Here is a 16,285-nt window from a genome sequence, read left to right as displayed (position 1 = left end):
TCATTGTTTTTACTTCTCATAGTATACTATCATTTACACCACATTTCGTGGTGATCTCTTTTTTAAAAAAGATTTAAAATTTTCTTCCCTTCCATATATGGAAAATATAAGCATATATAATCTGTCTGCTTGCCTTATCTGTTACAAATATTTCTTGCTTCAGAGAACTTCCTCTGTACTTGCTGCAAAAAAAAGAAAAAAGGAACAAACGTAACCTAAGTAGGTGTGCATACCTACCCTTTATGTTGGCAGGCACCACAGTATCTAAACGATTCAGATGCATTTTGTGCTTTACTACTGAATTCTATAAGCACAGTACTACCTTACCTTATGTAGAGCTTGATGCTATATAATGGCAAATAGAATAAACAAGTAGAAGCTACAAAAATATTAAAGTGTGGCATGGTCCATATTCTGAATTTTAACCAGGACAATTTGCTCTATTCTCTGGGTATTTAGGATTGGGAATCATATTGTTTACTGGGGGAGCTCACTCATTAGTTTGATCCTTGATAACTTATTTTAGTTAAGGTTAATGTTATTCCCAGTCTGTGCCACATATCACAGTTATATTTTTTCAGCATATAAAAAGGGAGTTAGATTGTTACACAGTTGCTTGAACCTCACACATCTTGATTTGTGGGTAGGCAAATCGTGATACTTGAATGCTGGCATCCATTCAAATATGCTATCACTAGTTGGTTAATGATGCTGAAATCAAGGGACTCAAACGACAGACTTCATGCATTCCACTTTCACCATTTATTCAGTTCATTGACCTGATAGTACCAGTCCTCAGAAACATTCCATACACTGTCAGTATCTGTTAAATTTGGTACAACTTATAAAAAGCCAACTAAGGCTTCGGTCTTAAAACACTGGCCATTTATGAGGCAGTGATGAGACAGTAAAGCAAAAGTAAAGGATATTCCTTACTTCACTATCCAGGGTACTTCCTCCAAAACTAACACAAGCACATGAATACAGTGGGAGTTTCAGCACTCGGTCCCAAATGGAATCAATGTGGATATGAAAAAGAATTCATGTATCTTCAATTTTACTGAATGATGTTCTCACCAAAATTAAACACATGATAGAACCCCAGTATGTACAAAATAGAAGAGCTGGTAGGAGATATTAATTTTAATGAAACCAGAAGGCCAGTGTACTCCTCTACACAGGGTTCTCCTTAGCACTTAGTGATTTTCAGTCTGCTGGTTGTCTCAAAGACATTATTTCTTTGTACTCCCTGAGCTGGGTATCAGATCTGCAAGTCCAGGGCAATCTCGGTCAGGAGTTAGTGAAATCAAGACCATACAATGCAGATGCCAGGGTGGCATAGAGATGACTGGTGCTGAAGCGTAGACAGTAAACAGGACTACTAACAGGAGATGACAAGGAGAAGCTCTGCAAAATAAAATAAAATAAAGAATTGCTAGTTAAATAATTTAACCCATCCAGCAGTCAGAATCAATTACAATGGCAGATATGTAGCATACAATATTTTATTCATTTCTGTAAATCTGAATTAAAACCATAATGATGGGACAACAGCATTACCAGTTTTTTTGTCTCAGTAAGACTAGTTCAAGATAGTACTAACTAACAATAGTACTCACTGCTATATCTGGGGAGGAAATTGAGCTCAATTCTGTTACAAAGCTTGAGAGATGCAATGCCTTTCACTCTTTTGTTATTTTGACTACGAGCTCCAGTCTGCCCCAGCATTGCCAATAGCAAGAGATGGGATGGGACTGTGGTCCAAAACATCTGGAGGGATATATCCTGGCATATGTATTCTTGGAGCTGGACTAGACTCAAAGCTTCCCTATCATGTCCCTATGGGGAACTATTTGTTGTCACTACCAAGTTTAATGTAATCACAGATATTCCTGTCCCAGCACTCTAACAATAAAGTTCATTTTGAAGATTTGTTTTGGCTCTAAAGATAAGAGAGATAGTGATGATAAACATTTTTATCCCATTTTTCTTGAGCACAGTGTGGCATACATGGGTCTCTCTCCATAAACTTATGACAGCAAATTTACACAATGCCACATAATACGTTTTGTAACAGAATTGAGCTCAATTTCCTCTCCAGATCCAAGACTTATCAATTTCTGCTTACATGGAGCTATCAGAAATGAGCAGAAGTTACATATATCCCCACTCCCTGCATATAACTTAGTATAGTTCACTTTTTAACCAACATCTGAGAACATATGCAATGGTGCCTTACCTGCAAGCATCTAGTTTGCCGTTTATCCCAAAGACGTACCACACCATAATAAGAAGAGCCGCTTGCAATCATATGATTTCCATCACTCCTAATACAGTACAGGGCACTATCATGTGGCTCTTCCCATTTTTTGACACATTCCCTTTGTGGGGAAAAAGGCAATGTCACAAGACAAAGTTTTAAGGCATTCTTCACAAGCCCTTATGACTAGTTTTAATTATTTAAAAAAGGCACCCAGCAAAGCTAGCAACAACAACTTTTCCAAACCAACATAAAAGAACATGCAAACTCCAAGACTAACCTTGTGCTTGTCCTTAGATCCCAGTAACGGATGTAGGTATCATAACCACAAGAGAGCAAAGTGGAAGGTGTTTCATAGAAAACATCCAAGACTCCAGCTCCTCGGTGGAAATCTGTTCCTAGACAGGTGACCAGCTGCCCACTAAAAAGAGAGCCCAAGAAGGAATTACATTAGGATACTGAATTACCTATGTATGCACCACTCTGTATTGTTTTAGGCTCCCTCTTTGATGTACTACTGTCAAAAAGAGATTAGTTAAGAAAAACGTTGATGGACAGACCAAGTAAAGGTTACTTTGCACCCAGTAAAAAAACACACAAACAAATTCTACAATTTACACCAAAGCATACCAGGACAAATAAATAATGTCAATTTCCTTCCAAACATATAAAAACCATTACTCAGATTGAATCTGAGCCCTAATCAGAACTCACACATCTTTGTACAGGTACTGCTCATCTGGAGATTAGGTTTACATTATGCACTAGGTACAGAAGCAATAAAAGATAAGCTGGGCGGTATTTCTTTCTATGGAGGACTATTGTTGAATGGCAAGCTATGTTAACTATCTCAGAAAATAACCGTTGCCAAGGATGACAGAATTCAATGAACAAGAGTTCAAATATATGTTATCCTAGTACTGAAGACCCTAAACCTGGTACTCCTTAGTATGGTGATTCCTAGATCTTCCATCTCCTGATTTCTAGGTTTTATAAATAAAATAAACTGTGCTGCAAATGAAGTGCTGGACTCCAGTGGTCCCTCATATAGCCCCTTCCCCAGGCACTCTTATAAAACAAAAATGCTGGTTAGCTGCAAATGACTGATTCATTTTTAAGTATACATGTTGGGGTTAACTAGGACTGGTGAGGCAGGATGAACTGCCTTGCAGCCCCACCCCGCCAAGCCAGACCCACCCACACACATCGGCCTTCAGAGTCCTGTGTGGCTGCTGGCTTTTGAGCAGCAACCGCCATTCAGGACTCAGAAGGCAGCCCCCTCCACAGGGACACCACCCTCTGGGGTATCCCCTGTGTGGTCCACACTCCTCGAGCGATGCCACTGAACTGCTGTCAATTCAACTTTAATATATGGTGACCCTATGAATGAGACCTCCAAGTCACTCATCAATACTTCTGCTCAGGTCATGCAAACTCAGGGACATGGCTTCCTTGACTGAGTCTATCCACCTGTAATTGGGTCTTCCTTGTCTCCTGCAGTCTTCTACCTTGCCAACATGGACATTTATAGTGAGTCATGTCTTCTCATGGTATATCTAAAGTACAATTGTACAATTGTTTCAGTTTACTCATCCTGGCTTCTAGGGAGAGTTCAGGCTTGATTTGCTCTAGGACCCATTTATTTGTCTTTTTAGCATTCCATGCTATCCACAGAATTATCTTCCAGTACCACACTTTGAAAGACTTGATTCTCTTCCTACCAGGTACAAGATACAGGAAATCTTTATTTCAATGTCTTCACTGTCTGGTTTAAACTTATATACATCATCTGTGAGCATTATTTTTGTTTTCTTAATGCTCAACTGTAAACCTGCCTTTCTTCAACAGTCATTCCAAATCTTTGCTATTTTCTGCTAGTAGTATGGTGTCATCTGCATATCTTACCTGCTTCGTTCTTCCTTCTTGAACAAATTATTGTTTTTCCAGGCTCACCTCATTTTCCTTCTGGGAAAGGGTGTTTGGGAATTGACCACACCCACCAGCAGAGCCATTCATAATCATTTTGTGAAGGCACCCAAGACACTCAACGTTTTAAATGTGATCACGTTTTCCTAAAAATTTCTTCTTGTCTACAAATACTGTCACAGCAAGGCAGGAGACACACAATACAATCCCATGTTATACTTTGAATTTGACAACTAAATTGTTAATGCAAAACTTCAAAAGATGAAAAAAACTTTTCATAAAGTGTCTCTCTCTCTCCCCCCCTCCCCCTCTCTCTCTCTCTCTCTCACACACACACACTGAAACAAGCCCCCCCACACACACACACAACCTTCATGGGGGAAAATAAACAAAAGGACATATTCTACAGAATGCATTTGGAAGCATATGGCATGGTGTTCATGTTCATCTGCAAGAAGCCAGGATTAACCACAGCTTTGCTTTTTGCACATACGCACACAGAAAAAAAGATGTTTGCTTCCATGTAATGTGTCTCCCTTGAATTCTGATTTTGTCCTGCTCTGAGAGATTGAAAAGGTAATGAGTCTCTTGTTTCCCAAGCCATTAAATTCTTAGGAAACGTCTCCACAATACTGAAGAGCAATTCAAGAGACATGTGATTTCTCCAAGATTCAGTGGCCCAACATAGTTCCAGAACAAGGATGTAAAACTGTCCCATTTCATAGTTGCTGAACTTTCCAGAACCCTTTCCATACAATATATTTAAGAACAACACAATGTTAATTACATAAATGAAAGAAAGGAAAATAATGACTTACAGCAATGTCATAAATAGATTGCCTTAGAGAATAGGGACATACAACTTCAGGCCATGATCTATTCCCTGTGTGGCTCTAGAGGCTGTTGGAATCCCACCTATTTTCCAGTAGTGTATGGGGGAAGACTGTTCCACTTTACTAGATCACTGTTTACCCTCTGCTACTAGTAACCATGATCTCAGTGGGAATTTCTAGGAGACGGGAGCCTGTAGAGATGTCTGTGCATAGGGGAAGACTGTGTATGTGCACATGTCTGCATAGGTGCACATGTGTCAGTGGGTGCAACCCTTACAGCCGCCGCCACCCACCTGACACAGGATGCAGCCCAGGATGTGTCAAAAAAGTCATGCACATCTTACTAAAAGGAATACAGGCAGGTAAAAGGAATGCAGCTCTATTTGGGGGGAGGGGGGGGGAAGAGAACAATGAGGACCAAATGAGCATGAAAAGCAAATGGATCTAAAGACTAAGAGACTCTGGATAAAAACAACTGAGTAGCCCCAGTCCTTCATTACAAGTGCAAGATCTGTCTAGCACAGGGCTCACTGATTAATTAATACACACTCCTAATTGAGGGCCAACATGCCCCATTTGTCCTCCCCCCAAACCTCCCTTACAAGAGAAATCCAGGATGCCACAGTTCTCACTACCACTCAGACAACAGCAGCCAATGAAGTCCATTCAGCCACTAAAGACCCACATGTTCCTAGCCCTTCTCCTCCTCCCTAACGGTCTAATCAAAACTGGACACAAAGCACTGAACGCCTGCTTTTCAGACTATTGCACTGGCTCTCGCTTCATGGGACAATACAGCCTCCCCTCCCTAAAGCATCTAGCACCTCCCTTGCCTTCCAGTTATTTTGTTACTTTCTGCTCCTTGATCCCGTATCAGTCTTTCTGGGGCACCCGAGCCAGTGGCCTTAATTCCATCTGTAATCTGGGCTAAAGCCCCATGGGGGTGGGTGGGGGATAAAGACCACACAATAGGCAAAATAGAGTCCCAGGAGATGTTCAAACAAGTAAACACCGTTGTCTCAGAGGAGCAAAATTGCTGAGAAAGCAGATTAGCACCAGCAGCACTGGTGTCCCCCAGATCAGAAGGTGAGCCCTGCCCTGCTCGCCAGAGCCAACACGCTTCCATGATCACAGCACTGGCGGCATGCTGGGGCCGGCCCATCTCCCCCAGCCACTCTCCAAAGAGCAGATTACGGAGAATAACAATTTCTTTGTGGCTGTGTAATTCCCTCCGTGACCGTGACTGTGGGCCACTCCATCGGGCTGCAATGCCAGGGCCTTAGCAACCATTTAACAAGACCAGTCGGCCCTAGCAATGCTCCCCCCATGGCAAACCTCTTGGACAAGCTTTAACATCAAGTGCAGGAATTAATCCTCATCCCTCCCTCCGCCCCCAAAACCTGAATCCAGGGGTGCTATGTTATTGCACTTACATTGTGTTTCTCAAAGCGGGAATTGCTGGACAAGCTCTTAAAACATTAACTCTTAGAAGAAAGGAATGTATCAGGAGGGGAAGGTATTGATAGGATCAGCGCAGGAGTGAGAAGATGAACTCCCATCAACCAGTGAAAATAGGACTCTTACTGGGGAAAAATTAGGCCTTAAAAATGTAGCAGTTTAGAAAAGTGGCTGGAAGCACAAGAAGCTACAGGTGCCATTCTAAAGTAGACTGGGATCTATTGATAGAACTGTGGACAATTTGGTAGATCAACAAGGATATGTAATTCCCCATTATTTAACAGCAGCAACAAATGACTGCTAAAACTAGAATGCTGAAAAGAAGAAAAACAGGGGAAGATATTTCTAAGATTAGATCTCATGGGGGGGGGGGGAGAGAAAGCACCTTGATTTAAAGTATATGATCTCACCTCTTTCCTGATTTGCACTTGACAACTGTTGGTGGATCTTTTGTAGGTTCCAGAGATTGAATGGGTCAACTCAATTAGAACAATAAATTGGATTTGGACTATGAACTGGATGAGCAAGAGCTCTAGGAGAAAAATTAAGTTGACGTCTGCCCACCCTGGAGAGTGAGATAGCACTCAGAGTACTCTGTGTAGTGATTCATTTGTAAGCAGACACTCCATGGAAATCTGCAGTTTTTGTCTTGCCCCACTATAGTGGTATAAATCGATAATGGTGGATCTACAAAGCATACAACCTCCTATTACACAAAGCAACCTCCAGCATATTAGCTTCTCAAAATATGTAATCATGAAAAAAAAGCTTCTCAAATGCTTTCAGATTCTTCATATACAACACTATGCATGCATATTTCTACAAAGGAACACTTTTTGGTGAAGTGTCTCATGTGAAGGACTCTTCAGGGGCATTAATGAGTGTGATGGAGGAATGACAGAACATACTAGAGAATGGCCATGTGCATTTCAAAGGTAAATAATAGCCAAACATCTAATTCTACTCCCTGTAAGCCATGGCAGGATACAACCGTATAAACCTCCTACTCACACTGAAGATAAAATATGTCTGACATTTAATATAATTAACTCATATTCCATCTGTAAGTCAATGGATAGTGTTGGTATTTGTCAAAATCTCATTACAAATTTCTTCTCTGCCATGGATTCACAAGATAGCCTTTTGGGAAGTTAGTCTGAAACATGTTTGCTGCTCTACAGGTTTTTCCGAGGTTGAAAAAATAATGACCCAACACTCTGAACGTGGTGGGTGAGAATTAATAGATGGCTGGCCAGCAAACATTGGTGAGGTTGCTTAGGGACTTGAAGAAAAAACAGGTGGAGGAGGGCCAAGGAAAATCAAGCAGAAACAATATGCATTAGCCTGTCAGAGGTCACACATCCCTCAAACATCAGAGATCAAACATCCCTCAAACAAAGAGGAATTCATCAGGAATCACAGATTCCAAAGTCTGGAATTATGCATTTTAATAGTAGTACCTGTGTTGGGATCAAGATGTGTTGAAAATCAAGCTCTCCATCTAATTGTGTCTAGAAAGTAAAGTAATGCTGCTAAGCTTTAAAGTAAAGCCACACTTCCCAGCCCTCAATCAATCAATCAATCAATCAATTTTTGAATTTTAATGGCTTGGGGAAGATTTTGCAGCACTTTTGTTACCTTCTACCAAAAGCACGTGAATTCTTAGTACAGCACCTCGTTTGAACAGGGGAAGACAAAGTGGCAGTTTTATAAGAAGTAGTGTAGCATGAAGCCTGAATCCAAGCCTCAATCATATAACATCCTGGTAACGTTAAGACAGTGGTTTTCAACTGGAGAGGGGGAGAAGAGGATCCTGTGAGATGGCAGCCCCTTTTCCCCACACCCTGCATAGACTGAAAAAGGTACTGTACAGTGTAGATAACAGTGATAAACAAATTAACTCAGTGCTTACATAACTGAAAGACAACAAATTGTACTAATGAATAATTATAATTTAGAATAATATTACTAAAGGTAATTGTTAAGAATTCTGACAGATCTAATTGTGAAAATGTTCATTAACTTGAGGACACAGGCAAAATATGCCATGAGACTGGGCTATGTATTACATGTTGACATTCCATTCTCACTGGCCAACAGAAGAAGAAAAAGAAGCACCTGACAAAGAAGGTTATAAAATTTCATAAAAACTCTGGGTGATGGTCATGGAACACAGGGTTTCCATGAAACCCTGGTTGAAAAGTACAATCCTAACTGATACTATTTATTAATTTAGAAATATTTAGTGCTGTTCTCACTGTGTCCTTTCTGACTTATGGCAATCCTAAGGTGAACCTATCACAAGGGTTTCTTGGTAGAATTTATTCAAATGGTGGGTGGATTGCCTTTGTCTTCTTTTGGGGATGAGGGAGTGTGACTTGCCCAAGGTCAACCAATATGTTTCTACAGTTGAGTGGGGATTCAAACCCGGCCTCCAGAGTCCTAGTCCAACCCTGAAACCACTACACCATGCTGTCTTCCACAAATATTTATAGACTGCTTACATCTGAACATTTTGAGGTTGTATTCAACAATAATGAAACATACAATAGAGTGTGTAAAAACATGAACAATATTTGTATTATTCATAAAACAGAAGGTAAAAGTGAACTAAACCAGAGAAGTCTAGCGGAAATAGGTGAATCTTAAACATTCAGTTGAAAATAAAAACTATTGTGCCAATGGTGTTGGATGTTGGGATATGTAGTCCATCAACATCAAGAGGATTGTTTGATTCTTACCCCTGTATGGTGTATATCACTATGCTAAATGTTCTGTCCAGAATAACTGGACCTCAGGAACATGGAGCACCACCTGAAAGGCTTCTAAGATGAAGGCCAAAAGAGTCTGCAAGGAAGAAGAAACTCTTCCAGATAACTAGGCCTCAAATGGAGTTACTACTGTCAAAACCTTTCAGCAGTTCTTTTTCAGGCCTCATTTATGAGAATGTATAACCTGGAGAGAGCTACTGTGTATGCTACTCCAAGTCATTTACATGACACATTATGTGCAAATGTACAAAAGGCATTTCAATCTAGAAGCATTTCTGACACCAAAGAAACTATTATTTAGTACAGCCTCATTTGTAGGGAGAACCCAGAATGTGCAAATAAGCTCTAATTCGGGAACTAAGGGGGGGATACAGACGGGCGGTTCCCTTGATGGCACCACGCAGCATCAACACATTCCCTAAAAAAGAAGCCGCCTAGAGCAGCTTCTTTTTAGGAGCACCATAATGGCACTTGCGCGCCTTGACACCACCCCTTTCAGAAAGCACCGTTTGGGCGCATGGACACCCACACGTCATCATCATGCACCCCATGTGGGTGGGGCCATGGCAAGATGGCGCACGGGCACCGCTAGTAGGGCTAAGCATGTATGGACGCCCAGCCCTACCGAGCCCTAAAATCGGCCCCAGCACAGCGCTTTGCACCAGTCTATATCGAGCCTAAGTCAACAGGAGCTTGCCACCTCACCCTTTATCCGACATGAGATCTTTGCCCTTACAACTGCTACATTTACTTACTTATCCACTCATTGTGTCTTGTGTCTGAAATACAAGTTCTCCATCACACCTCACCTACCCTTCCAGTCTGGAAAGGATAAAATCAAAATGTGCCGGCAGACTGAGACTGTTCTTCTGCTTAGACTTGACCCTGAACTCTCCCATTTAAGTACAAAATTATTTCAGAAGTAGTGTCTATATCACATAGCTGTAAACATTTCCCCTGAGATAAAATTACTATATCATAAGCTTTCATATGCTGAGCCCGCTTCATCACACGCATGGTGGAACAGTCTTACAAGTTTAGTAGATCTATACACAAATGGATATAGATTTCTTTTAGACAAACACATACTTATGCACAATGTTACCACACGTCAAAAAAAATGAAAGAAGACAGATGGAATTCTGGATTCACAGACAGTAGGGATATTCACAAAATGAAGCCTGTCAAGGAAATGACAATCAAAAGAATGGGACAGAGAATACACATTTGTGCACATGAGATAGAAGGAAACAAAGAAAGTAGCTTGGTGTTTTATTCCTATACTAGTTGTTAGTAATAGTAGCAGCAAAAGCAACAGCAGCAGCAGTAATCATGTGCCCTCCAGTCGCCTGGGACTTGTGGTGAGCCTCCCATAGGATTTTCTAAGCAAAATTCTGAGGAGGTTTGCCACTGCCTTCCTGTAACTGTAAGACAGTGTGACTTACCTAAGGTCACTTAGTGGGTTTCCATGGCTGAGTGGGGATATGAATCTTGTTCTCCTGGAGTCCTAGTCCAACACACAAACCATTATAACACACTGACACAATTGAAATATTCTCGGTTAAAAAATCTGGGATGTAGGAGCCAAGCCAGACATTACTGTGGCTGATTTACTCATAGAAATATCTTCTTGTGTGAATGGGTCTATTCATTGCTGTTTGTGAGGCCAGACCATTCATATGAGCAGTTATTTCCACAGGTAAGATGGCTGCAGCAATATTTACACTGGCTCAAACAATTCACTTATTCTACTAGTACACCTTCGTCATCCAGCTCTACAAACCATGGCAAGTAAGGTGCAAGTCTAATTTGATTGACTATCATACCCTAATCTGACTATCACCTAGCCTGATGTCTGAAAGTGAAGAAATCTTGGATCCACCCCATGATATACACTTCACTGAAAAGCTTTTCTGTTCATGATACTAGAGAAGGCCATTTTGTCTCTAATCAATATTGCCCATCTCCAGCTAAAAAGCAACTCCTGTATCTCTTGCTATTACACATGCTAGTTCCAAGTGGCATAGTCATCATTTTATTAAGCTGAAGGTTTCCTGCCCAATAGTATGAGTGCTAAATACACATAGTTATCAATCCATTTTTTTTCAATCTATTCTGCTTTTGGTCAGACCTTTTTTTCAAGACTGACTGATTGAATACACACAGTTATCTGGGAGAAGTGATCCTGTCAGCAGTTCTTCTACTCTGCCAAACTGCACAAAACAGGATTTAAAACCTAAATTTTACTCACCATATTCAGAAATCAGTGACAAATCAAGACTAAATAGCTATATTATTATTATTATTATTATTATTAAACTTTATTTATATAGCACTATAGATTTACACAGCGCTGTACATACAATTAAACAATAGATAAAAATGAAACCTGCCAATGGCATATATGGGGCAACCCTTGTACCATACTCGGAAGCTTCAGTTGGTTCAAAACATGGCAGCGAGACTGGTCACTGGCTTCTCCAGGACCAGTCACATAACACCAATTCTGAAAGATCTCCATTGGTTGCCTATTCGCTTCCGGGCACAATACAAGGAGTTGGTTATTACCTATAAAGCCCTATATGGCTTGGGCCCAGGGTACTTGGAGGACCGCCTCTCCCCATACATTCCGCCCCGCACACTCAGATCTGCTGGGAAGCAACTGTTACGAGTTCCAGAGGTAAGATATCCTACCACCACTCAGAGGGCCTTCTCTACCTCGGCCCCCAACCTCTGGAACTCACTTCCGGACGAGCTCTGCTCGGCCACCTCCCTGGACCAGTTTAAAAAGGGGCTTAAAACTTTTCTGTTCCAGCAGGCTTACCCCTAACACTCCAATGTAACCCCCTTCTCTCTCCTCATTGTTTTTGTAATTCTGTGCTAGTTGGATAATTTTTAGCTGTATTTTAATAGTTGTATTTTTGTAACTCCTGTATTTTAATTTTATTGTTATTGATTGTATTGTGTTTTTCGCTGTTGTAACCCGCCTTGATCCCAGGAAAGGCGGGCTAAAAATAAAGTTTTTATTATTATTTATTATTATTATTATATTCTACAGGATAATAACAAAATATAAAAGCTTCAAATGAACTGAAAGCTCCCTAAGTGGGCTTCTTATCTGGACTCATGCTTCAACGTGCCCTTCACTAATCAAAGATGGAACCCAGCTAAGATCACAAAGAGTATTTGAGCACTTTAAAGCTTAACTAATTTAGCAATGAATTTTTCTGAAACAAAATGCTTTTCAGCAGGCGCATCTAACATGAAATCATTCAAAATTCATTATTCTGGTAATCCTCCCAAAAGGGTTCCAATTGAATAGTGAGAATGATGGAGGGATTATTCTTTCTCTACCCAGAAGGGGAACATTTACATGACCTAGAGCGATAAGTGTAAGGGTATGCTTTGGGAGACAAGTGAACATTCATGAAGTTCTGCAGACATTTTGGATACCTTGGGCAAGTCACATGGTCTCAGCCTGAGGGGAAGGCAATGGCAAACCTCCTCTGAACAAATCTTGCCAAGAAAACCCCAAGATAGGGTCACCTTAGGGTCATCATAAATCAGAATTGACTTGAAGGCACACAATACATAAACACACCAGTTTCTCTGTTGCAAACATTTTGAGGGTTCCTTGATCTGCATTTCTCCCTTCATCACCTCTTTGACAGCCAAAGCAGTCATAGCTTCTGCGTACAGTAAAAGATACGAAGTTGGCCCTCTGCATTTACAGGTTCTGTACCCACAGATTCAACCATTCATGGCTTGAAAATGTTTAAAAGGTAGAGAAATTCTAAAGACCAAACCTGTTTTTTGCCAGTTTATATAAGGGATACCATTTTACTATGCCATTATATTTAATGGGACTTAAGCATTCATAGACTTTTGTATCCATGGGGCGTCCTGGAACCAAACTCCAGAGGATAGAATCATAGAATCATAGAGTTGGAAAAGACCACACGGACCATTCAATCCAACCCTCTGCCATGGAAGAACACAGAGGCGGGTTACAGACCGCCATGAAAGTACACGCAGAGCGCGTACTAGGGTTAGGAAGGGGCGGTGCTTCTGCACCCCCCCAACCCTAGTACGCACTCCGCACGTACAAAATCGCAGCGGCCATTCCACACGGCCGCCGCCATGATGGCGTGACGAACGCACCGCCTCCAAACGAGGTGGCGCGGACGTGACGCCATCGCTCCGCGTGAGGGCACTTAATGCGCCCTTTGCGCAGAGCAGGAAGGAGCTCTGTTTCAGAGCTCCTTCCTGGTTTGCGTCGCTGGGCGCAGCCTTCAGACGGCTGCACCCAGCAACGCAAGGGAGAAAGGGGCCAAGCGGCCCCTTTCTCCTCCTCCCCGCCGCCCTTCAAGCCCCAAGGACACCCCTTTCCAGGCTGCGGGGAAGCGGCCTTTTGCCGCTTCCCTGCAGCCTGCAAAGCGGCGGATCGGGGCCTCAGAGGCTGCCGGTATGGCAGCTGAGGCCCCAATACACCGGGGAAAGGCGCACCTACAGGCCGCCCCAAAGGGGCGGTCTGTAACGCGCCATAATCAAAGCATTCCCAACTGATGGCTATCCAGCCTCTGTTTAAAAGCAGTGTGTTCCACTGCTGAAAACCTCTTACTGTCAGCAGGTTCTTCCTAATGTTGAGGGGAATTTCTTTTCCTGTAGCTTGCAGCCATTGTTCCATGTCCTATTCTCTGGGGCAGGAGAAAACAAGCTTGCTCCAGCCTCAATATGACACTCCTTCAAATATTTAAACAAGACTATCACATCACCTCATAACCTCCTCTTCTCCAGGCGAAACATACCCAGCCCCCTAGCATTCTAGGTGGGGCCTGACCAGAGCAGAATAGAGTGGCACTGTTACTTGCCTTGATCTAGACACTATACTTCTATTGATGCAGCCTAGAATCGAATTGGCCCTTTTAACAGCCATATCACACTGTTGACTCATGTTCAACTTGTGGTCTACTCAGACTCCTAGATTCCTTTCACATGTAGTCTTGTTAAGCCCAGTGTGCCCCATCCTAAATCTATGCATTTCATTTTTTTCTTCCTAAGTGCAGTACCTTACATTTCTCACTGCTGAAATTCATTTTGTTTGTTTTGGTCCAGCTTTCTAATCTATTAAGGTCATTTTGAATTTTGATCCTCTTCTCTGGGGTATTAGCTACTCCTCCTAATTTGGTGTCATCTGCAAATACAAAGGGCCCACTCTATGTTACTGGTCCAATCTTCTCTCTTCCCCAGCTTATTAATCAATTCCTCTCTCTTTCCTTCCAAAGAGTTTAAAATTATTTTTGAGACATTTGGCTCATGCAAATTTGACAAGCAAGTCAATTTCAATACAGTTCTCTCACACTAGGGTTTCATTTGGGGAAGCTCCCTACAGTCAGTTACGACTAAACATTCATGTCTAGGGACTATCTTTACCTTTCCCTTTTCATAGATACTAAAATGAAAATGTTCTTGATCTCAGAGATATGTATCATCCAAATGTGATCATCTCCACAGGCTGGAAAAACATTTCTAACACACATTTAACCTTATTCCAGAGATTAACATTTACTCCACCATGATGATTCCTACTCACGCTATCAGAGATGTACAACTGCTAAAACGTTATAATTTAAGCTTTTGGCAAATGAACACTTTGTCCCAACAACATGCAAACAGTCTACAGTACACAAGTTAGGTCTTACACTGACCTAGCAGCAGTTGCTATTGTGTGCCTTCAAGTTGGCTGACACATGTTCATGTTGGGGGGGGGGGGGTTGTTGCTGATTTTATTTACAGTGCTCTAATATATTACAGGAATGCAAGATATAATATCAACAGTGAATCAGTGTGTAAGCAGTCTGTTACTGTGATGAACTCACAGCTGAGATTTTATGCATAAAGAATCAACACGTAGTCCTAGGCTATCTGTAAATCAACTAGAGTGAAAAGCACTTCAGGGTGCAACAATAACTAGTTTCCTGTGACTGCTTTTTAAAAAAAAATTGGCTCTGGACAGCACCTCACTTACAGTGTTCCTTGTGCCAGTAGGAACTATGCATGCTTTTAACTTCAGCAGGGGTGGCAATGATAGCAGCCACGGTGGCTTGGATGGGAAAAAGCTTGGCCCTCTTTTCTTTTGGTGACTCTGAATTAGCCCACACACACTTTAAAGGGCCCAATAAAGAGATACAATTTCTTTACCTTTCCTGGCACTGGGAGCCTAGACGTTTTTTGTTATCCGGGTTGTCATAAGGTTAAGTTCAGAGGATAAACTGACATGCTAGCTATGGGAAAAAGGCAGTTTCCTCAGATAAATCCACAACAGTGCAAAAGAGACCCCTCCGGGGCTTTTATTTGGGAAAACAAACAAAAATGGCACCAAGTCCTTCTGCTTTACGGGCCAATTTAACTATCAAACCAACTCTCCCTCCCAGAGGCAAAGAGGGGAGAGAGACACGGCAATATGACAATGGCACGAAACATTCAGAAGAGAAAGGACAAAGCAAGCTGTCTGTCTCCTTGTCTTTCTTGTTCAGGGCTCTTTTTCTTAGCACACGTGTGTTCTTGTAAAAACGATTAGATTGCAATTTGTATAACATGGTGACCCCCAAATTCAGACGTTTAACCCTTTTTCTCTGCAAAGAATGCGAAGAATGTCTTGAAGGTGGGGGACATTCACTCAAATTGGGGGGGGGCTGTAAGGCAAACGGCGGGGAGTTGTGTGGGAATAAACCACTGTATAGCTTCTTTTTGAGTAGACAGCACTTTGGAGGTCTCCTTCGGCAGCCAGACAAAAAAAATGGGGGGAAACAAAGAAAAAGAAAAATGGAGATTCCAAATCAAAACAAAGCCATCTGTTTAAATGAGCCACCCCAAATGAAGGGAAGGAGTGGTGTGTATTTGTGTGTGTGCAAGTCCATCCCAAATTTAGGTAGTCTTGTTCTTTACAGCATCTTTAGATTTAAAAAATTATCTTATACCTCAAGAGCATGAAACTGATCAGAATGACAGTGCGTTCCTTCACTCATACTGGAAGA

General features: G+C 41.7%; 1 protein-coding gene across 3 annotated transcripts in view; it reads right to left on the bottom strand.

Annotated features, from left to right (window-relative positions):
* Nucleotides 1–1,040: 1,040 nt before the first annotated feature.
* Nucleotides 1,041–16,285, bottom strand: part of FBXW4 (F-box and WD repeat domain containing 4) — a 93,810-nt gene continuing 78,565 nt past the window's right edge. For all 3 annotated transcript variants that reach the window (XM_089509716.1, XM_089509715.1, XM_089509717.1), the window contains 3 exons: nucleotides 2,541–2,681; nucleotides 2,240–2,381; nucleotides 1,041–1,407 (listed from right to left, as the gene is read on the bottom strand). In XM_089509716.1, the coding sequence (XP_089365842.1) occupies nucleotides 1,291–1,407; nucleotides 2,240–2,381; nucleotides 2,541–2,681 (400 nt within the window). In that variant the 3' untranslated portion in view covers nucleotides 1,041–1,290. The remainder of the gene's footprint in view (nucleotides 1,408–2,239; nucleotides 2,382–2,540; nucleotides 2,682–16,285) is intronic.

The sequence above is a fragment of the Sceloporus occidentalis genome, unplaced genomic scaffold (assembly GCF_023333645.1).
Source record: "Sceloporus occidentalis isolate IW3139 unplaced genomic scaffold, rSceOcc1.0.p SCAF_2, whole genome shotgun sequence".
In the NCBI taxonomy this organism is placed as follows: domain Eukaryota; kingdom Metazoa; phylum Chordata; class Lepidosauria; order Squamata; family Phrynosomatidae; genus Sceloporus; species Sceloporus occidentalis.
Note: the sequence above shows the minus strand (reverse complement) of the source record. Positions and strands in the feature narration are given on the sequence as shown.